At 39.7% G+C, this 24,851-nt stretch overlaps 1 protein-coding gene across 1 annotated transcript in view; it reads right to left on the bottom strand.

The window, feature by feature from the left end:
• Positions 1-15,682, bottom strand: part of esamb (endothelial cell adhesion molecule b) — a 36,459-nt gene extending 20,777 nt beyond the window's left edge. Inside the window, exon 1 of the mRNA XM_041046787.1 lies at positions 15,628-15,682. Coding sequence (XP_040902721.1) covers positions 15,628-15,682 — 55 coding nt within the window. The remainder of the gene's footprint in view (positions 1-15,627) is intronic.
• Positions 15,683-24,851: the final 9,169 nt, after the last annotated feature.

The following is a 24,851-nucleotide window of genomic DNA, read 5'->3' as shown; positions in this document are numbered from 1 at the left end:
ATTCACAGCAGACTGCTCTCCCAGAATGATTAGCACTGAGTGAGTGAAGGTTTTATTTTACAGCCACTGACAGACTCCCTGCAAATAACAAATAGATTCATAAACGCACAGCACAGAGAATGTGTTGCGTGATGGACCACGTAATTCAGCTGTTGTACCTATAATAGTGCCATTTCTATTTCAAAGAAAATGAAATAAAATGGTTTCAAGCCTACACGCAGGCAAAGAGAAAACAAGATGGTACACAACAGAGTGGCTCAGTCAATGCATGCTTGCTTTCTACACAATTAAGAGCAGCAGTGATTTAAGAGAGGTGAGAGGACTGTAATCAACATGGATTATATCAGAGTGTAAAAGGATTCGATGGCTCCCACACCCTGACATGACAGATTAAGCGAGAGAGGCTTTTAAGGCCTCTCGAGGGTCCGCTTGTGAATGCATTATAAACTGTGCCTTTGTCAAAGTGCTCCCTTCAGTGTTGGGATTAGATGGAGAACAGTCGCTCCCTTGAGACTGACCGTGTGGTGTCTCTGTGCGATGGTCAAAGACATATGAAAGAGGTGTTTTGGGGCGTTTGTGTAATCCTCTTCAGCTACTTAACTTTTCCCTTCTACATTAAGTTGATAGATAAAAAGCTGGTGCCTTAATGATAGCAGACATGCTAAATTGCATTGACTCTGAGATGCGGGCCAAAAAGAAATGGGTGAAATAAATGAAACAAGTGTATGCTTCAATCTAGGGATGCAACTAATTATTATTTTCATTATCCATTCATCTGATGATTAATGTGTTATGTATTGTGTCTGTAAAACCCAAGAACGTTCAGTTTGGTTTCACATATGACAACAAAAACAATAAAATCATTTTTATGAAGCCGGGGACATCTGGCATCTCTGCTTAGAAAAATGCTTCAGATGATTATTTGCTTATCAACACAGTTGCTGAGGAATCTTCTGTTGATCAATTAATCAATTAATCAACTAACTGCTGCAGCTCTACTTCAATCCAATTAGTATAATAATCTAAAGTACATCTGATTTGTAGCATTTACCTGTGATAGCATTAGTCATACAGCCAGGTATCAAACCTTACCTGCTGGTATCGTCTGAAATGTGTCATTAACTCCGAGTATGGTCACATACCAGTCCAGAGCTGCAACTAATGATTATTTTCACTATCAATTAATCTGCAATTCATTTTCTATATGAATCAATCATTTGGTCTAAAAAAAAAAAAAATGTTGGAAAATAGTCAAAAATGTCCTTCACAGTTTTCTTCCTCTAACGCTTCACAAAGAAAAGAAGAAAATCCTTAAAATCAATTCAGAGGCCTGACAACTGACACAAGCAATTAATCGACCGTCAAAGTACCTGCAAGTCCAACTAATCAATTCATTGACTTATCATTTATCTTAACAGGGATCAAATGTTTGACTATTGTTTGTTGTTGTTTTTTGCCCTGACGTGAAAATAGATACATAGACTTTAACTGAGTGGAGACCAGGGCCATTTGGGTTAATGCTTTCAGATGTTCCATGCATTCATTTTGCCTTTGTTTAGACCTTATAAACTGCCCTGACCCCACGCATGGTGTCCTTTATTCAGCACAAACTCAGCTGTGTTAGGATAAAACCACCAGAAACCCAACATACAAGAAAAACACAACAGGCATCTTTAAAAATGTAAAGGTCTTTAGTGATAATCACTCAAAATATTACTCTAGAAGAGTTCAAGGTTGCAAAAAAATAAACTCTTTTACTATCTATACATGCAAACACCACGGAAAATTGTAGGAAATAAAACTAAAATACAGCCTACTTACCGGTACATGTAAAGAAATGTTATAACTTGTTTTTGTGATTTTGTACAGCTGCTTGTGTTTCGACAACATGCAACATTAGTGCAGCGTGGGTATTCCTCCAAGCAAGGAATCAAAAAAAGTATTGTTTTAGTGTCGGCGCTCAAACTCAGGAATTGTGTCAGCACTGTATTTGGATTAATGAATCGTACTTTGAACTGTCACCAGAGTTTTAAAGATGGATGGAGGAATTAACGGCTACGTGTTCACTTCAAAAAGTGACACAAATCCCACATTGTTTTTGTTGTGTGTGTGTGTGTGTGTGTTTTTTATTATTAGTATTAGTATTACAGGAATCTGACCGTTACCCGTCAAACACAATAATCTCACATGAAACAGATGTGAAAAGTGTGTTAGCCTTCACTGTGCAAACCTCCTTTCCTTGGTTTCACACAAATTTCAAAGTAACAGTAATAACTGACAGGTTTGTCTTGTCAATCAAACTATTTATTTAACCCAATGTTACTGATTTATTTCTAATGTTAATACAGTACAATGTCAAAATTGTAGATAAAAACACACTTTTTAAGGGGCACTCCCATGTTGGGTCCCTGGGTAGTTACTTCCACTACTACGCCCCTGAATACAATAAATACATGTAAAGAAAAAACTTCTGTATTAGAGCAGCTTTTTAAAATCAGAACTAAACCTATTGCATAACTGATTCAGAGTTTAAACCCTGGAAGCTCAGTGATCTCAGTATTTTCATGTTGTTGTATGTGGCTTTTGCTCCACAACAGAGTGCCTTCTGTTAAGATCTTTGTAGCCAGTTGGCAGCAAAGGGGTTAAGCTTTTAATTCTGCCACAGTTCAACAGGGCATTGATTAGTTTGGATGGGGCCACTGATGGAGGCGAACGTTTGCTGTGGAGGAGGCGATTATAGATGGTAAACAGAGTGTGTGTATGCACATAAAATAAAGCATTCAATTTTATTTTGGTGCATCTTTCAGTGTTACGTATATGTGCGTGCTGCAAGCCGTCTCTGGATGTAAGTGCAGGTGCACTGATTGCCTTCTGCTCTGGCAGTTAAAGCTGAGCACATGTTGATTTTATGGACAAATCCAGTGTGCAGTGACTGAATGGCACTTGCTGGCCTTTAACCTCTGCAGCCTCACACCCACTCACTGCTCTGAGACCCCTTTTTCCCAGCCATGCCTATCCGCAGCAGCCTTACAGATAAACGATCACTGTTTCTTAGGCCAGGTCGCTAAGCTGCCTCTCCACACTCTAATCTTATTATCAGCCCAAGCTGTCTTTAGCAGGGAGGGAGACGGGATAGACAAAAGTCGCACACAAGGAGAAAACATAACATGACCACTGTCCTTTGACTCGGGAGACAATCGCATTATAGCAGAGAAACAAACCTGGTGGTGAGGCTGCGTCTAGGAGCGAGGCTGTTAAATGAAGATTTTCAATATACAGTGAATAAATGATATCCTTCTTTAAAAGAAAAAGGAAATTCCATACTGTTTAAAATTACAGTATTTTCACCTATAATACCGGATCATAATGTCATGTATAAGAAATAAAACCAGTAATAGACTTTTGGATTGTGCACTTCCATCAACTCCACCATTTAAGATGGAATTCATTTAGATCATACAACCAGTAATTTGTTGTTTATCCAGTCTTTGAAAAAAAAATGAAATTTATCCAACTCAGTATCATCTGTGATTCAAATTTCAGGTGTTGCACAACATGCAAAAATGCAGCCAACAAGCCATTAGCTCTGGACACCATTTTGTTTTTCTGACCACAAACTCAATTTAGATGTGAGACATGAAGCTGCTGGGATTTTTGGGCTTTGTGTCATGAAACACTAACCTGGTTTAAGGAAGAAAAAAAAAACTCCCTAACCTTTGTTTTAAAGGCTTTTCAAAGAAAACAATCTTCTAGGAAGGAAACCAAGCTCCTGAGGGCATAAACCATTGTCCAGGCCTCCAGATAAACCAATTAGGTCTAAGTGCTGGTGAACTGCTGCTCTCCCCTCACCCCACCCAACTCTCTCAAAAGACGAATAAATACACCTGTAACAGGGTAGAAGTGTTTGCTTTTACTTTCCAAAATAAAAAATACATACATTTTGAGTTCAGAGCAAAGATTCTCTCCTCTCCTGTTTTAAACAGACCTTTTTTAATCTGCCTTGATCTCGGATGGGATGTGTTTATAATTTTCAAGCATTTTTTTCCTGCTTAAAATGGCCATCACTCATGAAACAGAGATCCTACATGGCAAGTAACTATCCTTCCTTTTTTGCTCAGAGTAAGGTGAATAATTTAATTTAGAGCTGCAATGATCAGCTGATAAACTGATTAGTCAGTCAACAAAAAAATTATTGACAGATTAATTGATGATCAAAATAATCATTAGTTGCAGCCCCAAAATCTTTTACACTCTCTTACTGTACTGTATCTGATGAAAGGTGAATTTCAGAAAATAAAAGATCACACTGGAACAAACTTTCAACACTATTTCAGTAATTAAAAATATCCTGCCACACTTTGGGAGAGAAAAATTATTCTAAAAATAAAACTTTGACTAAAAAATGTAAATAAAATGAAAATGCATCGGAAGTTTTATGTGCTTTAATACTGAAACTCTATTTCTGTGGCCGAGGCAGTTCCACTAATTTTCTCATTTTAAATTAGTGAGGATGGACGTCTGCACTGATTAGAAGATCTAAATGCACGACGGTCATCTCCACTGCTGGATTTTTACAGAAAACTCCAGTCGGGGGTCTCTGTCAATACTTTGTTCGTCTTTTGGGTAATTAGTCTCAGTGAGGAGGAGAACAGATGAATAATGAAATAAAGCCCTTAAATACTACAAAACCAGGAAATGTTTTAGTCTGAATTGTTGATTAATCACAAACTGCATATGACGTGCTACAGTCTGAAAATGGAGCACTGGTATTTTTGAAGGATAAGAAGTGCTATTTTCCACCTTAACACTGAACATAAAAGCATCTCTGTGATAAAGTTTATTTGTAGCTTAACTTTTATTCTCTCAAGCTCTTGAAAGCAGCTGTTAATCTCTACTTTGTTTTCGGTCAATGCTGTGACTCTAAGTGATAAAGACGAAAAAGAGGGTGTTTATCTGAAGGTGACGCCTTTGTAACTGCTTAAAGTCAAAGAGCTAAAAACAGAAGCTGAAAAAATATTATACTTTTATCTCCCTCAGCCTGCAGGCTTATTTTTAATAAACTGTAAGAACGGCAACAATCCTGTCATCTGTAAATACAAAACAATTTCTGAGATTATCTCCACAGCTTTAGCGTATGAAAATCAAATATGTTTCACAATGTGCCATTACAATGGCACAGGTACAATGGTATTTACATAGTTAATGAAACAACTGGCTATTTGCAGGAACACTGAAAAATGTAAATTAACTTAAATTAATATGAAGAAATAACAGTGTTATGTGATGTTAAGTCAAAGACATCTATGTACTGCGAAACGGAGACGTTTCCTGAAGTTAGCAAACCTAACTTCATAACTTCATGTCTTGCAAAGTTTAATCTGGACACTTTCTGTTTGCAGGTGTCTTTGCAGCCATCAGGGTCAGTCCCTTGGTGGAGATTTTATCGTGGATGGCTGAGGGCTTTCAGCAAAGATCTAGCACATGTTCAGAATTTAACCTGGCAAAATTAAGTTAGTCAGTAAACCTCCTTCCTGTCTCACTGTACAGCGAGGGGAGACTGTCGGTTTGAAAATACCACAAGTTCTGCTACTAAGAGACCTACACAACAAGCAATGCAACTGTGAAAAGAAGCTGTCCTGAAAAAATACAGACATCAAATAATAATCTGAGCAGCTCTTTAGAGAACAAATACATGGTGGGAAACTACCTAAATAAAAGCCTGCTGGTATGATTTTTTTGTGGAATTTGTCAAAGCAGAATTAGGGTTTTTTTTTCCCTCGTTTCTCTGAATCTAGTGGAAGGTGTTTCACAGAGAGGAGTCATATGTCAAAAAATGGAAATGACTTTACGTATCTTGTGTGCAGAGCATAGGTCAACACATCCGAAATGTGAAACAGCGATAGGATGAATATAACAGTCTGTAGTATGTCACACTGTATGTGCTGCACACAGCCAGGTGCAGCTTTCAGGGCTGAACCATTCCTCCTATGTCTCACCAGTCCCAGGATAAATTCTACATTTTCGTGGTAGACCTGATACCAGAGAAAGTTTATGACTTCATGTTCACCATCTGAAATGAAGCATATTTGATGTCTGAGCTTTGCCGGTAAAGGTGCCACGGCTGCTGTGCTTATCAGGTCTGAGCAGGTTCCTGAGAAGCAGCTGTGTTCGTCAGATCAATTTAGAGGACCAACCAACCTCTGGGCTCGAAATAGAAATGAGAAAATTCCCCTCCTGGGAGAAAAAATATATATATATAAAAAATATATATATAGAGAAAGAGAGAGAGAGAGAGGTAAGACTCACTCTATAGACATCAATATATGTAACTTAATGCACAACTGTCTGCTGCCACTTTGGTGACAGAGATACAGGAGAGGGCTCAACAAAGCAGTTCATGTTTTTGGACACATGTAAGCTAATTTAATTTCAGTTGAGATAAAAATTCTATCATTTGAAAAGCTACTTTCAACAATCACAACTATTTAAGAGTGGCTATAAAACAGCTGCACAGGTTTACAACCCAGCTGCTGTGTAAGCAAACTGTCTGTTAACATGGTTTCAGACTTTCATGCACACATGGTACCAGAGAAAGTAGAGTGGACTTAAAGAAGAGTTTATTAAAATAACTTTTAATGTTTATATTCAGTATAATCTATATCTGCTGTATGCTAATAGTTAGTGAACCAGTTCTTATTTATAAAGTTTCACTCTTTTTCTTCTGCCACATGTAGACGATCTTTAAGCACAGCAGATACATAACAGCCATTTTCAGTCAACATGTGAATATATGGCAGTGGAGTGTATGTATTTTAGCCACCACAAAACTTCTCATTTGAAATTAACCATAATGAGGTAAGTAGGTACCTCGTAAAACAAAGGTGTGCATTTAATGGCTATTATTAACAATTAATCAAGATAAAACACACAACATCACGGAATTCTGAGGTGACGTCCTCAAATATCTTATTAATTTCAACAAAATGTTCAAATCCCCAAAACCTAAAATTTACTGTAATGTAAGACCAGGAGCAACCAGCAAAACATTCTCAGGAATTGAGGCAGGAATGAATACTGTGTGGTCAAGAAGGAAAAATGGAAAAAAAAAATGGCTCTGGGCAAGATTGAAATTTTCAAAAATGGCTCCAGTCATAATTAAAACACTCTTCCTACTGAGGAGAAACTAATCCCATTCCAATGGGTTCAATCCTGACCTCTGGGAAAATCACTAACTCTGGCCCTAAATGACAGAAAAGTAAATTTTCAGTGTCAGTGACAACATGAGAAACAGCGGCAGGATAAATGACTGTGTTTTCTATTGAGCCTTTAGATGCAGAAATACACTTAATAAATGGTTTGAGTTTTGCTGTATTCTCATTCAACTCCAGCCTCCGGTTATTGTTGCCACTGGAGGTGCTGCAGTCATCATCAAATACATTAAGAAACACATCAGCTTACAACTACATGACAGTAAAAAGCTGCAGTGATCGACAGAAAATTAACTGACAACTATGCTGAATCTTCTTCTAATGATCATTTTAGTCTTTTTTTAAAGCCAATATTTGCGGGATTGTATTTTCTTGGAGAAAAAAATTGAAGATCTTTGGGTTTTGGACACCTGAGCAGACAAAACAAGACATTTGAGGACATTGTCTTGGGATGTGGGAGATTATAATGGGCTCGTTTGAACTCGTTTGTAATATAGTTCTGTTCCTCACTAAATGGAGAATTAAGATTCTCTCAGGAACTTGCTGGTGTGTGTAAAATGAATCTCACCTGGATAGGAATACAGTCTTTGCAGAAACGCTAATATTAGTGATGATGCCAAGGAGAAATTTCTCTTATCAAACCTCCCTGGTCATACTAATGACATCTGGAGAGGCTTACAGACAGGAGTGTCACTTCAAGTGATGGTAAGGTCATTACTCTGCGCGGCTTCAATTCTCAGTCATCCCAAAGAGCCAATTATTCCAGGGTTTGACAGATCACTGAGATTATAAAACACTGTTTGGCTTCGTATTCTGCTTGGTAGGTTGTTTCTATTTTGAGCATCAGCGCCCCGAGGTATTAATTCTAATGGCAATTCCCTCACCACCGCCAGAGGGACCAAACAGAATGAAAATTTGATCCACAAACTAAATTGATGTTACAGCTCCAATAAACACTCGAGGGCTGGGAAAAACTAAGCGAGGAGATTCATTGAAACAACAAAAGGCCATTCCACGAGGATCTGTTGTAACACCTGTGGTGAGCAGATGAGGTTAAGCAAAGAAAATAGTCAACATATTTTGTCAAAAATTAGTCAGCCATGTGGCAATAGTTTTTATAGCTCACATGGTTTAGGTTTTGTTTTGTTTTTGTTTTTTTAGATTTATGCATTAATGACCCTAAAATTTGAAACCAGAAAAAGATCCATCTCCGAAGCCATAAGGTTCAACCTGCAAAGAACCAATCAGCGCTCAGAATAAACACAGGTGGACCAATCAAACTCCACCTCTTTACTGTGTCACCTCATTGCACTGTGACTGAGGTTAAAAGAGAATGAACATTGCACTTATGTTCACCATGTGGCCAAAAACATGACTCCAAGTTAAGGATAATGTTGCTCCATAACTAAGGGAAAGAGAAACAAGACCAAGAGACCACAGCGACGCTAGCAGCTCTGCGAGGCTGTGCTTAGGCAATGCTCTGCTTCGACTTACTGTAAATATTAATGTCAGAATGCCAACATGCTCATAACGGCTCTAGATGAAAAATCAGAGGGTTCCAACACCAACACTGCAGAGTGAAATCATTACTTTTAAAACAGGTAAAAATCACACAGATCTCAGACGAAACTTCATTATTTCACTGTCAGTAAATCCTCAGTAAAGAAAAATAAAAAGGCAAGCTTTCCTTGAAGAGTGCATTACATGAGACAGAGTAACATTACAGAGGCACAGTGTAATGCAGTTTTAATCTGTGAGGAGGACTAACTGCAGCCTGTGCGGTCGAGTTGCCTCGCCACTGCAGGATTGACCTGAGGGACCTTCTTTAGCCTCACATAACCACGCCTGAAGCCTGCGAGGCCAGGTTACACCTCAAACCAGATGACAGCATTAATCTGGCCACGACAACCCTCCCCTCCATCTGTCGAGACAGTCGAGCAACAGGAGAAAGGAGCAAGGATGCCTCTCACTCCTCAATGAATACTAATCTCTCATCTCTGCTCAGACAGAAGCCATCCTGCTTCCAAACACACCAATTCTGTCCTTTTACATATGTTGGAAAAAAGCTATCATCTACCATTTTAAAACAAACCTATCACCAGTATAGCTTGGCAGAAAACCCATCCAACCCTATGACACCATAGTGAAAAAAAAAAAAATCCCATCTCCTTTTGCTTTACTATAACCACCAAACAGGGCTATAATCTTGTAGCCTCTTAGTGACAGCCCATTTCCCACCTGCACTACAAAGTCAAAAGAATAAAGACTTTTATTTCTTTTTTCCTTCTTTGCAGACGAGTGGTTTTCACGCCTTTTACCCCTGAAAATCAATCTTACTCTTTGGATAAAGGCAAACATTTTAAAATGCTGATGAAACACATTTTTTTTTTACAGTCATACTGCTTTTTAAAAGAAAAAGAAGTGTAACAGCATCTTGCAATTACAGTTCTGACGCTGATTTTCAGATGGAGGAACGGAGTGATGAACCGCAGAAATTGCCTGAAAATTAATTTCAGCAGGTTAACAGGTTCTCCAGCCATGAGCACCAACAATAATAGGATTTCTTTGTCTCTAATCTCAACATAAATGCCTCCTGGCAAATCAAATGCCGCTGCAGATGTTAGTTAGTGGCCTTGCATTGCGTACGTGTGGAGTTCGCACACTGGTTTCTACCGAGAGCAAAGGTCTCGTTTACAGAGGGAATGTATGTGATTAGTGTGTGCCATTTTCTCAGAGTGCACCTGGTCTAAATCATAACGACCCTCGCCTACGCCTGGAGTGTAAATGACACAATCCTCCGAGATGCATCATTTATGGGCTACGATCGGCGGGGAAACCGCCAGCTAGAACAAACTCAACACATCTCATTTGGACGCTTTTTCCTTTGCAGAATGTCTGATTCAAATGCTGAGAAGGTGCTGTAGCTAAGGCAAGACTGAGGCAGAGTGGGAAGACTGAGGTGGAAGTGTCTCATCTCTCTGGCGCCCAGACCTGACTGGTCTCCACTGGCCACATCATTAGTCTCATGGAGATGGAGCATGGATGGAGAGGTGCCGGGGGCGGGAGGGGGGTCACATGTCAGGCTGCACCACCACTCTCTCAATCAGCCTGGACTTCATTATGATTCACTGCATTGAATATTTAAGTTTAATTACACTACAACCTGCATTTGACTCAGTCATTCTGTAGGTAGGTTTACAGGTGGATGTAATTAACTAACAGAACACAGAATATGCAGCGGCTTCTGCTCTGTGGTTAGCTGCAGAGGATCTCACCACCTCTGCAGCTAACCACAGAGCAGCGTCTCAGCATCTCTTGTGATGACACATTATCTCTGAACTGTGAGATTTAAAAACAAAACATAAATATAAAATACATTAATACAGGGGTGTCAAACCTGTCCACAAAGGGCCGGTGTGGCTGCAGGTTTTTGTTCCAACCAATGAAGAGCACACAGTTTGACCAATCAACTGTCTGAAGACTGAGATCAGTTGATTAAATGAGTCAAGTCTGGTGTGCTGCTGCTTGGTTGGAACAAAAACCTGCAGCCACACCGGCCCTTTGTGGAAAAGTTTGCCCACCCCTGCATTAATACATTTCAAGACCTTAACATTGGCCTTTAAATCTAAAACTATTACTCGTGTACTCAATATTCAAAGACTTATTTATGACATATGATATGTTCATACATAATTCATGTTCTTAATTTGAGATGACTACACATGAAGATATGGAGGTGGAGGGTAAATTTATTTGATGTACACTGTATAAACTGGGAAATCTAAATAAAATCATAACAGGTGGCCAGTAAAATCCAAAGTAAAATCTAAATCTAAAATAAAAGCAAAATATATTCAGCACAGTATATGTTGTATATGTCTTACCAGCATGGGTATCTACCACATAATGCACCTGGCTTCTGTCTTTTTACAACCTGCCACATCTGTTGCATTTGACATGAGAAGCTCATTTCAGCCGGTTCAAATCTTACGCAGTATCTGCAGCTGTTCCATAAAGATATTAATATCTGATCGGATTAGATAAACATATCACGAGATTAGTTGGACAGGTTTTTAGACAAAAAACATAAAGAAGCCAAAGAGCTTCTACAGCCACGGTTACAGAAGTGAGCTGGTGACATCTGTACATTTTGTGTCTTCTTCTCTAAACGTTTTCTTCAGTCAGGAGGATGAAGTTATTGCTAAAATGCCTCCAAATCATTCCTCACTGAGCAGCACAATGAAGAGTGTGATTGGGCTGTTAAAGTGTGCTGTGGATAGCAAATCACTAACGCGCTTCGTGTACCTAACATCAAAGCAAGACATCCAGCAAGCAAAACGCTGATTAGTTTGTGAGCATAGTCGTTAACACTGTGTGCTGTAACGGGGGGGAAACACGGACTGTTCATTTAATGTGCATCAGCTAAAACGTGCATGGCTCGATTACAAAGCAAAGCAAACTGTCTACGGCAGGAAAGTAAAAATATTGAAGACCTTGGTAAATAAAATTTAAGTTTCAAATGACCTGCATCCACCGTAATGAGGCAGAGTTTATGTAACTGAGTGTAAAAATCTCTACTGCGTCACTGTTAACATACTCTAAAATCAATCAACATTACCTCAGCACACTCAGGTTGTTTTGATCACCTGCCTCAAAGTCACATTAGCTCAATGAGCCGTCACGCAAAGCTCCAATCAACGCCTGTCGACCTCCACTACTGTCACTGTCACTGGAAAATCAGCACGGATAACTTGGTGTTTTGATGCATCCGTGTCAGTATGAAGTCGAACACGCAGCAGCTGTTGTGTGTGGGAACATAAAAATCTGAGCATCACTGTCCGCGCGAGAGTGAGCCAATTAATTTGACCTAGTTTTACATGAGAGAACCCTTTAGGTAGCTTTGGCTCTTTCTGCCTCCAATCAGTGTCTGTAGCCTCTACAGGGGTCCTCGGGGTGTTCATGGTACACAGACTGGACTGTGGTCAATTAGGAACACCCACACTAAGGTATGTGTCAGCCTAACAAATGCAACCGTGTGTGAAGCTGGTGGCAATTTACCGGTTTGAGCCAGAGAAGATAAATTCAGCTCAATGAAGTGACTCAGAAGATGTACAGCGTCAGGATGTTTTCTCAGCAGCAGACTGTACTGGTGACGAGGAAGAATGACAACGGACACCTTTGCTTTTAATGGTTTTTGGCTTATTAGGTGAACATTCTCTAGTATATATTACCGTAAACTGAATATCGTAAAGGTTTAGACTTGGGCTATCACCTTGGGCATTTTTTTCCACAACACATAAGAAATACAGAGCAGATTAAATGATAATTAGAATTTTAAGTTAGAGCCCTAAAATGAATTCAGAAAACTTCATCATCAAGTTAATATGACCAGTAGGAGTCATTCCTTGGCATTCCTTGAAACAGCTGATATAACAAGATAAAAACAAAAACACTGGACGTTGAATGAATGACGTTCAAATACACCGGGGGCAGCAAATGACCCTGAAGCTTATCAGTCCTACGGCTCTGACCAATCAGGAACCAGCACGTATCGCTTCATAACACAGGCAACTATTCAGTGAAATCTTTATATGTCTTTATATCCCGTTGTCCTTTCTAACCCCATTAAGGACAACGAGAAACAACCAAACTTTGATGTGCACATGTAGTTTGCCACAACAACGCACAAAGACAGGTTACATCAGCTCATAGCCCAACTCGTTCATGTGCGAGCGTCACTTAAACAGCGGGCATTCTGCTATTTTAATAACCACACGTTCACACAAATACTTTGGAATCGAGAAGTACTTTGACTTTGACTTCCAGATATCTCCCAGATCTCTGAGACTCCGTTCTCTGGCTTTGCACAGATCGTTAATTCTCATGCAGCAGCCTGCCGGGAACGCTGTTTGCTCCAAACACCGGACCACGGCCGTTTAATTTCTTGTTTAGTTAATCACGCGATACATAATCAGAATTACCCTAAGCTCTGTGAGTTATTCTGTGAAAAGGGATATAGCTGGCTCACAAACATCAGCTTACACCAGAGCCAAGTGGCTCCTGTCTCCTTATAAACCAGCCGTCACTGAACACAATCAGCTGAGGACATGACAATATTTTAATAGCCGGGCTAAAGAGAAAGGCATTTACATCGGGAGGGGGGAGGACTGGCATGCTAACCTGACTCTACAAACAGACTACTGGGTGCCAAGTCACCTTGTCACTGTCCTCAGGCCAATTTGAGCTATCTGATTGGCAGCAGTAGCATGTAACAGCATGGACATAATATATGGTACTGAATAAGTAGAATGTGATTCATTGGTAGCAAAACTTAAAAAAAAGGTCCATGGTCTGTCTCAGATCAGCAGAAACAAAAGGATCCCAGAGGCAGCTGGGTATTAAGAGATTTATTTTAACGTTTAGTAGCCAATTAGCGACAGTATGGATCTTCTCATGCAAAGCCAATGAGCTGCTGTGTTTCATTAATACAAGCTGAGTCTTCTTGGCTCATTTGAAGTTCTAGCGGACAGACAGGCCCTTCAGTTTAGTGCTGCGGTTTCTCGAATGTCTAATTCTGAAGTTTCTGACAGGCAGGATTGGCTTTTGACAGGCTACTTAGCTGCTGTCAGAACCATGAAAAGAAATCCATCATGCAAATGAAGAAATCCATTCGATCATCAGAACAGGAAGCGGCTGTAGTTGCTTGTCAGTGAGCCACAAATCGAGTTCATTCATTTGTTTCATTCCATTTAGCAGTTACACCAAATCAAAGGATGGCAGATGTAACGTCACGCCACAGCAGCTTCCATGATGAAGCCCATAAGAACAACACAGATTTTAACGCGCATGTCCTCTGCATTGTTGAGGAATGAAATATAAATGCTTTCTAAGTAACTTCAGCATGCAAAAGTAAGTTGAAGATGGATATGATGTCCCCCTTTTTGTCTTTTCCAAAGCTGCTCCTCAGTGAAATCGGGAGTTTGAACCAAATACATCCTGACATAAAAGACACAAGCTGTAACAATCTCTGATTTCCACACTGGAGGAAAGCTAACATCTGGTAAGAAATGATGCAGCGGCACAGCTGACAGCAACAAGATCGGCCAAGTCAGAGGAGCCTAAAGGTTTTTTTTTTTTGGAGTAGAGCCTGAATGATGCAGATATGTGTTTAAAAAGAGGAAAACTGATCATATTTAATCAATATATTTGTATGAGTTTGTGATAATGTGGAGAAATAACATCCAGCTGGAAAATGGCTCCCTGTTTTGGCTCCAAATAAAATGTTTACAGTTCCAAAACTCTTTTTATAGCCAGTTACTGTTCCACTATAAAAGCTATGCAAAATATTTAAACTGTAATGTTTCATTTTGACACGTTAGTGGTGTAAATTTGCAGCATAATTCACAAGTTATTCTGCCAATTAACTTGAAATGTTATTAGTTCATAGCTAACTATGTGCATACAAGCCATTCCAGTTCAAAGCCAATATTTAATGCAGGACTTTGAAACTGTAAAACCATTATGTTACTTAAGCAGCCTTTTTTTTTCCTAAATGTGACAGGTGGGACTTCTTGTCCAGAATCTTTAAAATGACATCAGCTCTCTCAGGTAGACCCGTGCTTTTATATTATTTTTAACCTCACAGGGGACAATAACCATCAAAAGAAAGAAAGAAAAAAAAAAACATCAGACTTCCTTGAAACTCATTTCAGAGTATTCAACCATGCAACAGCATTATGCCCTCTTAAGATGAAGAGTACTCTGCTGTGTGCTTAAAAGGGGACCTCTAGTAAAAACACAAGCAGCCGCAGCCACTGAGGAATTCACAGCGATAAAAATTACATATTTCATGAATTGTCAGCGTGCTTGTTCCTGCATTTGAATTCAAAATTTTGCTGGAGCATGGAAGAAAAAAAGAAAGGGTTTGGGGGGGGCTCAGATCTGTGCAAGCTAATAGCTTCTCATAACTGCCAATAAGCCTTCTTCTTCTGGGAATGAATCTGAGTCATTTGAATGAATTTACACTCGCTCAGGATTTAAAGCAAAGTGGATCAAAATCTGGAGCCTGTGTGAAAGGTCACACAGGCGCAGGACACACTTCAGCCTCTCACTGAGCTGTATTTCACTTTACTGACTTCATTCATCATAATTAACCCTAAAACCCCACTAATCTGTATGGAACAAGCTGGTTAAAAGAAGATTTGAGTTGTTTTCTTTGTAAGTTTGGTAACAGGAAAAGCTTTTAGGAGAAACCATGAAATGTTTCCTCAAAACAAACAAACAAACAAAAATGTTTGAAATACACGTGTTTCACTTTCTTTAATGCCAATAAACATCCACTGGGCTCTGGTTTCACTCAAAGGCCGCCGCTTGCAGCAGCTCGCGGTTTAATGAGCATCGAGTGAATTAATTGGCTTACCTTGAAAAATCCATATGAACATCAGCACAGCTCGAAGTCTCGTCTTTATCTCCATGGCGCAACATCCACCGGCGTCTCCAGCGGACGGGAGCTTCTTTAAAGTTGACACCAAACACTCGCTTCACTTCCCAAACTGCTGCTTAATTGTCCTCAGGTACAGAGACACGGAGAGTAAACGTGTGCGGAGTAAAGCTTCCTCTCCTCTTCCCATCCCGCCTACAAACGGCGGCTGACATCACAGAGCGCACCGGTGGCTCCGCTCGCCTTTACTCCTCAAACCGGAGGAAGGAACAAAGCGCTCAGGCTTCCTTTTTCTTTCATTTCTCTACTGAACCCAGCCTTGTCTTACTTCTGCTACGCGCCTGTGTCTGAGCGTGTGTCGCCACTTCGTCCTCTTCTCTCGCAGTAAACTGCACAGGAGCTTATTCACCTGCCTGAGCTGCTCGGTGTCGCCCCCTGGCAACAGAAACCTCAACTGCAGCTCGTCAATCAACAAATATCTGTTATTGATTAGTCAGGTAAACTGTTCTGTTTTAGTCCTGCAATCCAAGCAGTGGTGGACGAGGTGTATTCAGATCCTTTGTTCAAGTAAAAGTACTAATACTTCATTACTAGTAAAAGTTCTGCATTGACATTGTTACTGAAGTAAAAGTATGTAAATACAAACAAGAAAACACTGGAAGTATTGAACAACGCTCCCTGAGTGTTATGTTTTTTTAATATCTGTGTCAGATGATCATTACTCATGCAATAATCTGTAAGCAGCATTTTAATGTTGTAGCTGCTTGAGGTGAAGCTAATTTGAACTATTTCACACAAGGCTACCACTAATGATTATTTTCATCATGGATCAATCTCCAAATTATTTTCACAGTTAATCAATCGATTGCTTGGATTGTAGACATCCTGAAAATTCCCATCACAATTCAAATCCCAGATCCCAGATTGGTACCTTTTGTCCAAGCAATGCGGGTAATTGAAACCTGAAATATATTTTTAAATAAAATAAAAACACAGCACATACTAAGAAGCTGTAACCATGAAATGTTTGGACCTTTTTTCTTGGCTTTTCTTTCCTTTTTCATTCTATTTTCTCCTAAAACTAGCACAAACTGTTCACTTACATTACACACTGATTGACTCTATCTACTGTATACCAAAAAAAAAAAAAAAAAGAAAGAAAAACCTTCCAAAAACTCCCTAATGACAACACTCAAATACACTCAGGCCCAAATAAATGTACTGTCAACTCAATTATTATGCATTACCTGATGTATTACAAAGTCTAGTTCAGAGCAGAAACAAGTGTCACAGGTAAGAGTCTCACAGGAAAACGCTGTGCAGCCACTTATACCAGAGAACAGGAGCTGCCGTGGGATTTAACATTGTAATGTCAGTCTGAGGTCCCGGCTCAGCTCACAATAAATGGGTCGTCGGGTGAAATATTAATGGAGGTGGGGCGATGTGTTGTATTTTTAATGCAATATAATGGATTTATTACATGATATCAGGATTCACATGTTTCCTCAGAGCGTCGCCGGCGCTGCCTCCTCCACATGCATCGAGGTTTACAATTAAACACGCAAGCAGCCACCAAACCTCGTTCAGACACATGAAGGCAGACATGTAAGGCTCTCCATGTGTGTGCGTGTGTGTGAGTTGTTTTGTTTTTATCTTCTTCAATAGAGTTACTGTCTGACAGGCAGTCATACTCCTGACTTATTTATGTTGCTCTCATATAGTAAGACCTTTAGTCCCCCCGTCCTCCTGTATCATTGTCTGATTCTAAGGTCAGGCCTGGTTGAGTTTTCACTGAAAACACTGTGTAAGTGTTGTTTTATCCAGTAACTCAGTATTATTCAGTCTAACGAGTCGGGAAACCTTTTATGAATTATACTGCCCTTGAAACATTAACGCTGTATTCAGTGCAAGGGAAGAAGACGAGACGTTATGAAAGCTTGAAATGAATTATTGTTTGCTGTTCCTTTGGGAGGGAAACACTGAAAACTGGGGGGGAAAAAAGAAGACAAGATGTTAATGAATAAGGAGGTAACAGTTTGGTGTTTAGGAGAAAACTACACTGTACTGTACTGTACTTTAGAATCACTTCTTAGTACTTATTTAATAATTCTGAAGTACATTTTTCGGGAACACCCTGATCACAGTCACACAGTTACACACATTCACACCTGGAAGCTGCCCAGTACAATCACAGTCTGACCTGCTGGTCACTGAGCACTGAGCTGTTGAATGTTGACAGGTGTTTCTATTATTTTGCCCACCCCATTTATATCAATGAGGGTAGGATAGATAAAAAAACCCCTGAAATACCTCTCTGTGTAATATATAATACACTCTGAAACAGTTTAAACACAAACTGAACAGAATATCCTTCATGAAGGGAGGATTTATTGTTGGGCTGTTGAATTAGGGTGCGTTAGTTTTAGGTTTGTGTACCAAACAATCTGAGTGTAGGTTTAAAAAACAAAAAACAAATTTATGGCATGGACAGAGTCAGAGATCTGAGGAAACACCAGGTGAAAAACACTCCAAAAGTGCACAAAATAATAAACGTATTGTTCCTGTAACCTTAAATATGGACGCACAATTGACTAATTTGATGTTTCATATGTAGTAAAAAGATATAAAGGTATGTTTTTGAAGTGAACGTGTGGAGACTGATCTGAGCTGACATTAGATTCCCGACCTGAACCAATATCCCAGTCCAGCCCTGGCTTTAAAGTAGGTCCCCTGTCTGTAATTATTTAATATGTACTGGGTAAGTAAAAAAGTCCTTACAGTGTAAGTTGTATTTCTAAGCCCCCCCCCCCAGCTCCCCACCATCACCCTCACCAACCCCCCCCCCCCCCCCCCCCCCCCCCCCCCCCCCAAATCAAACCTGTCTGAAGTGTTTCCTATGGAAATGTGACTTTTATGTCTGTGTAACTCTTGGACACTTGAACATTAGAAATTTGATGTCACTGCTACGTGTGAATAATTGATTGCTTGAGCGTGAAAGAAGTACTGATATAAAACTGCACCGCTTGCATGTTTGGGCCTTTCCAACCCCGTTCCCCTTCAATAAGTTACATTTTCCGTAGGTCAGGTAGATTTTCTGCAAAAATGTTAAACGCTACCTGCGCTTTCATGCAGTGCACACATGATAAATTGCTGCACGAAAGACACCGAAGCGGCAGAATCTAATCTTCTCTGGCATTTAGTTGGAAAAATGTTTCTGTGGTAGATTTTTCCAGTCGCTCTGATTTGTGTCATTTTCTGCAGATATCTATATTCGGAGAAACACTCCCCGCTGTTTTCCTGAATACATCCATTGTCAGAATTGTCAGAGATGCTGTTATTTTGCTGCCAGATGGTGGAAGATGAGCTTAGCCTTGACAGTCTACTCCTAGATAGCATGACAGGACTTCTTTGTGGCAACCATTTCCAAGGGGCGTTTCTAGCAGCTGACAAGGTCTGGGGCTAAGCCCAGGCCGTCTGGGGCTGAGGTCGGTGTGTGTGCATGCTCTGAAATTTGATTTATTTATTTATTTTTTTGATGAGACTCGAGTGCTCCTGTGTAACAAATGAAAATGTGTGTCCTCGATAAACCTTGCATCTCTTAAGCTTAACTTGATTGGGGAATCGCTGCTTGTGCGCTGGAGTCTGTAAACAGAATGAAGGCTTTTGGCCACTTGTGTGTCAATAGCTTTGTGCAAAATCAGCACATGAAAGTTTTGAGAGTCCAGCTACAGTCATTTCAACATCATCCATACGGAACTGTGCTGAAATGCCGTATGCCGCTTTGTTCCTATGGTCTGGATGTGACTCCTCATCACCAGGCAGCTGCGCCAACCCAGAGCCAAACAACTCTTTTTCTATTATATCTCTAAATTTATATGATCAGTACATCAGCTTTCATTCAATACCTTTTACTGATAACAGGAAGGATGGCTCTGACCGTCCCCTCCAGCAGCAGATATCACAGTGGTATGGGTTTGCTCGGCCAACAACTAAATACTCGCCAACACTTTGTGTTTTACAGTGTCTGAAGACTACAGTCTGAATCATTACTGGTATTTCTACATGCAAAGAGTTTAGATTTGTGTATTCTTTTGTGCCACCTAGTGGCGTACTCCTGAAGCACAGGTCTCTGCGCCTTTATTCATCACCTCTATCTACTTTTTTTTATTATTTTTAGACGTTGGTGGGGGCGTAGCAGTCGAGTGGCTGCAGGAGAAAACCTGTGGACAGGTCAGCAGTCCCTCACAGGACTTGACAGACAGATTGACAGACAATCATTCACACTCATACCTGTACCTGCTGGCAGTTTTTTTAGTCTCAGCTCCCGACCTGAGTGTCTTTGGGCAGAGGGAGAAAACACCCAGGAGGGCAAAGTGAGAACATGCAATGTCCTCTTGGAAAAGGCCACAGCGGGAGATCAAATCTGTGGATCTTAATGTCAAAAAATGTCAGTCTGTGTTCCCAAACCTTGATGAAAAATAAGTCAGCTGAGGGTAGAATTGATTAAAGTTTAAAGTGGCTAGGCTGAGCCGCTTTGATCCTTTATTCCCATGTAAAAGTTGTGTTATCAGGCACTGATGTCTTTTTTCAGCAGCTCGTTGAAGGACAATCCTGCACTTATTCTATATAACTCACTGCCAATGCATCCTGACCTTCCTACCCTGCCTGTGTCCCCCAGCCCTAAGACAATTTGTTCCTGCTGACCGTGTAAAAAAAAAAAAAAAATTTCCACAGGATACTTCTGTTTAAAATGCAAAGTAACATTAAGCAATCATAGTCTCACTCACACAGGGAATTTTATAATGTCACGGTCAAGTCTGTAAAACATTTTGGAAGTGCAGGAGTGTTTAGAGTAAAATGTACTCAATCTATAGAAAACACCCTCTGTCACTGATATATTATTGTACTTATTTCAATTCAATGGTTCCAGACTTTGGGGTCAGGCTCCTCCAAAGGGTCACAAGATAAATCTGAGGGGTGCCGAAATCATCAAGGAGGTAAAAAGGAAGAAAAATGAAACTCTGCTGCACAAATGTTTCTTAATCTCGTGTCTCTATGATAGAATAACTCACAGAAATGTCACAAGGACACTAGGTGCTAGACTCAACACATTTGGAAATCACTTGTTTAATCTATAGCAATGTTTTGCATTTTAGAAAGTCATCACAGGTTTAGTTTTTTTTTTTTTAATGCAAAACGATCTCAAAACTAAAACAATTAAGTAACTACATCTGTCAAAAAACAAAAGCCATGATGAAAATATTTGGTCATAAACCAAAGTAATGGACATATTGTAATGTTGACCTAATGATGGCATAAGATGAAAAGTTAAGAGTTCAGTAGAATATATGATTTGGAAACCATGAACCAAACTCTGGGAATGCATCTAATAGTTGTTGCTATAGTTACCATATATGAACCAAGCCGTTTGCTTACAGGGCTAAAAATACCTGAATTTGGGGAAAATTATATAAAATGAGGCACAATACATCTACAGTGTTCCCAGCTGATGTAACAGTGCAGTCATGGTGTACATGAAATTTCTGCTGCATTAGCTTTCTAGCTTTTCACTTTGTGTACAGTCAGCATTCAGCAGCTTCAATAAAGTGTCAGAACAAGCAGATACAGAACATTTTCAGTTTGTGATAACCATATACAGAGCAGGAAATGTGTCTTTTAAGCTACTTAATGTGAAATAAATCAAGAGGAAAATCGGTCTTTAAGAGCCTAATTACTCGTTTCTAGAACATTTTATGCTCCACATTAACTCAGGACCTCAAAACCAAGCTCAGCGCAGCAAATGTGGGCGCAGAAGTGCTTTCTGAAGACACGCAGAATCAGATTTGCAGTTTGTCACTGATAATAGATTTTCTTTTCTTTCTTTTCTTTAACCATCTGTAATGTTGTTGACTTGCTCTGTTATGCTGTGTCATGTTCTTCATGCACCGGTGTGTGGCTGTGTTGCCAAATACTGTGACATTTTCAGTGCATGGGTCAGTTATTTTTACATTTCTGTGAATCAGTTTTGGCCTTGTTTAAGTTTAGAGAAGCTGGTTTTCACTGATAAGCGCTTTTCTGATAAACTCACCTCACCACCTCTGCCATTTCGTATGAAAAAGCATAAATACAGGTGGTAATAATGGTGTTTTTTTTTGGAAGATTGCGAAGGTTGACATTTAGATAAATTACATTAAAATCCACCCACACCAAATCTCAGCAAACATTGACAGCAGTTGCTTCAGTGACCTGAAGATTTACCTGCACACCTTGTCATTGAATTCTTTTAAATTAATTCTCCTCTCTGTTATAAAAGCCTTCTTTCTTACAAAGAATGTGCTGGAAACATCTGCGTTTAAAGGTGACGGGAGTTTGAAGGATTCTCACTGTGAAATTGGAGCTATTAGTTTGCTCTGGACACTGACTGCTTCCTTCCTACATTTCCATTAAAAATTTAGGAGCCACACTGACTGACTCATATTGTGCAGCAGGGACGTGCAGCAGTGCGCTGTGACGGTCGGGCCAGTGAATAATCTCAGGGGCTGTTTGTGTGTGAGGCTGGATGCCTGCCACATGTTTGGTGATACGAGCCCTCTGTGTAATGGGCCCTCGGTCATTTATCAGTCTTTACCATCATTACAGAGGAGATTAGATTTGGACGAGCATAAGGGATATGAAAATGACCTTGTCTGAGCCTGAGACATGCATCAAAGATTTATTTTTTTTCAAGAGGAGATAATACACTTGTGCCTGTGCAGCACAACAACATGTATTCTCAGCCACTCTCTATGAGTTTGAATCTGCCTTTTTACCTTATGAAATTCTCCTTTTTAGTCAGAAGTACACATCAGTCCTCACAGGCTGCTCTAATGTGACTCAGCAAGATCATGCGGTGAATCTGCCCCATCCTCGTTCTGTTTCTCTCCAAAGGCTTAAAACAGCCGTGATTCTGGTTTAATCCTAATTGCCAATTTGCTTCACACTAGCATTGCATCTGTTTCAAGCTCTCCCCGTGATACTTTACGTGACAACTGTCTTGTAGCTCTGAAACAAAAAAAAAAAAACAACAAAAAAACAAACTGTTTTCTGAAGATTTGACATCCTAAAAACTAAACCTGAGTCTGCGTTGGAGCGAAATGTTTTCTTCTGCAGACAGATAAACTGGATTAGGATTTACAGACAAGAAAAAGAAACATGAAAAGATGTTCAGAGTATATAAGAAGTCACATCTGAGCCTTGTCGATGTCGTTGTACACCTCAGACAAAACTCTTTCTTCCATTTTTTTATTAATAACAGAAGCCTGGAGAGAGTGCTCTCATTCGCCCTCTCATGATGAATTTCTTTCAAAAGAAGGTGACAACAACAAGCTGAGACAGATAATGAAAAAAGGCTGCATATGTACAATAAGATGTTTGCTGTTTATGATGATATAATCCTGGATAATATAATACACTGATGCAGCACAGATGTTGCTCTGGCCATAAAGTCCAACTGGTCATTTGTCCTTTGGTGGAAACACAGAGGAGATTTACTTGAGCTGCTGTTTTATTGTTTTATCTTTAGACTGATTGATAGTGGAAAGGTAAATGAAAGATCTGTCACCAGTAGATGCAGATAATACTGAATAAAATGTGCCTGAATAATAATAAGTATTGAAAAATTGTCTTGTAGCGCTGTAACTAATGCTAATTTTGTTGTAGACGATTAGTTGATCAATCAGTTAGTCAGTTGACAGAATATAAATGGTTGGAAAAATCCTCTTATTCCACACAGATGATCGCACGACGTATCGTGCATTGTTTTATACACGTTTCCCAAAATACAACTTTACAGATGTGGTATCTTTGGAAAATCATGGACCTCCACGAGAATTACAAATTAAAACTTCAGTGGATTTTTGAGCATAGTTTAGCTGCACAGCAAGAGCGAGCAAGAGCGCTGAATGCCGCCCTGTGAAACTGTGGTGGACATTTTTTCACTAGTTTGTGAAATTCTACAAACCAAACTGATCAATCAAACCCATAATGGAAATAACTGTTAGTTGCAGCCCTGCTGTTTTCTGTATGTAAACAGTTTTTATGCTGCTCTGTACTGATGCAGCTGATTTTGTCTGTGTGGGCAGGGTTGTATTTTATTACAACTGTTCCTGAACTTGTTGTATTTTAGAGGATCTGTATATTGCCTGCTGTTAGGTGCATTTAATGGATAAAACATATGACGTCTGGTGTGAGCACGGTGACAAACCTACAAGCTACAAACTCAATTTAAAACCTGTCTCGGCGCTGGCACATGTGATGACTTGTGCAGCTCTGAAGTCTCACAGGAAATGCATGTAGTTATAGCTTCAGGCCAGCAGAGGACTCCCCTGAGCCTCTGCTGGAATCAGCTCTGCTCTGAGGACTGTTGAATCTAAAATGAAAGTTATTCACTGTTTTCAATACTCCTGCCTTGAACATTGTTGGATAAGGTCATTACAAATGTCCACATGCTGTTGTGTGGGGAATGGCATGTGCTGCAGAGATGAAACTGCACACAATAAAGGTACAGAAGCACAGAAAATCAGTTTGCACAAACACAACCTCAGCAGATGAACTCAGCTCTGTTTTAGCTGTAACAGATTCTGTAGCATGTTTGATATTTTCATCACAGAAACATGGAGGAGAGGCAAGACTTGAGGCCTGTGACGTAACGCTGTAGAACAGATAAATGGGCTCTCAAGCATAAGTGGCAATTAGATAGATCTATTTGCACCAGGCAATCAGTGGCTGAAGATGTGGAAACTGAGATGTCATTTTTTTTCTCTCTTTCTTTTCTGCAAATATCTGATTCAGTGAATGCTGCTGTTTAATGGAGCTCATTTCATCGAAACTCTGTGTCACAATGTTCCACAAAACGAGTTTCATTTTAATTGCTGTCCCACAAAATGCAATTTTCCCCAAACAACACGCACAACTCACCAAACAAACTTCTGTGATCTCTAAAAACACCAAACACAGCTGCCTGGAACTACATATGTTATCATTATAGAAATTACAAAGTCAGATACCATGGTGAGATGAGACGACAAAAGCAGCACTTTGGAGCATGAATCTTTGACTTTCTCTCTTTTTTTTTTTATTTAATATGATTTGGTTTTTCATTCAGTTATTTTTAAATCTCATATTTATGATTCCATTTCTCAGAATTTGGACTTAGTGAGCCAAAA

This window comes from Toxotes jaculatrix, chromosome 9 (genome assembly GCF_017976425.1).
Source record: "Toxotes jaculatrix isolate fToxJac2 chromosome 9, fToxJac2.pri, whole genome shotgun sequence".
Taxonomy (NCBI): domain Eukaryota; kingdom Metazoa; phylum Chordata; class Actinopteri; family Toxotidae; genus Toxotes; species Toxotes jaculatrix.
Note: the sequence above shows the minus strand (reverse complement) of the source record. Positions and strands in the feature narration are given on the sequence as shown.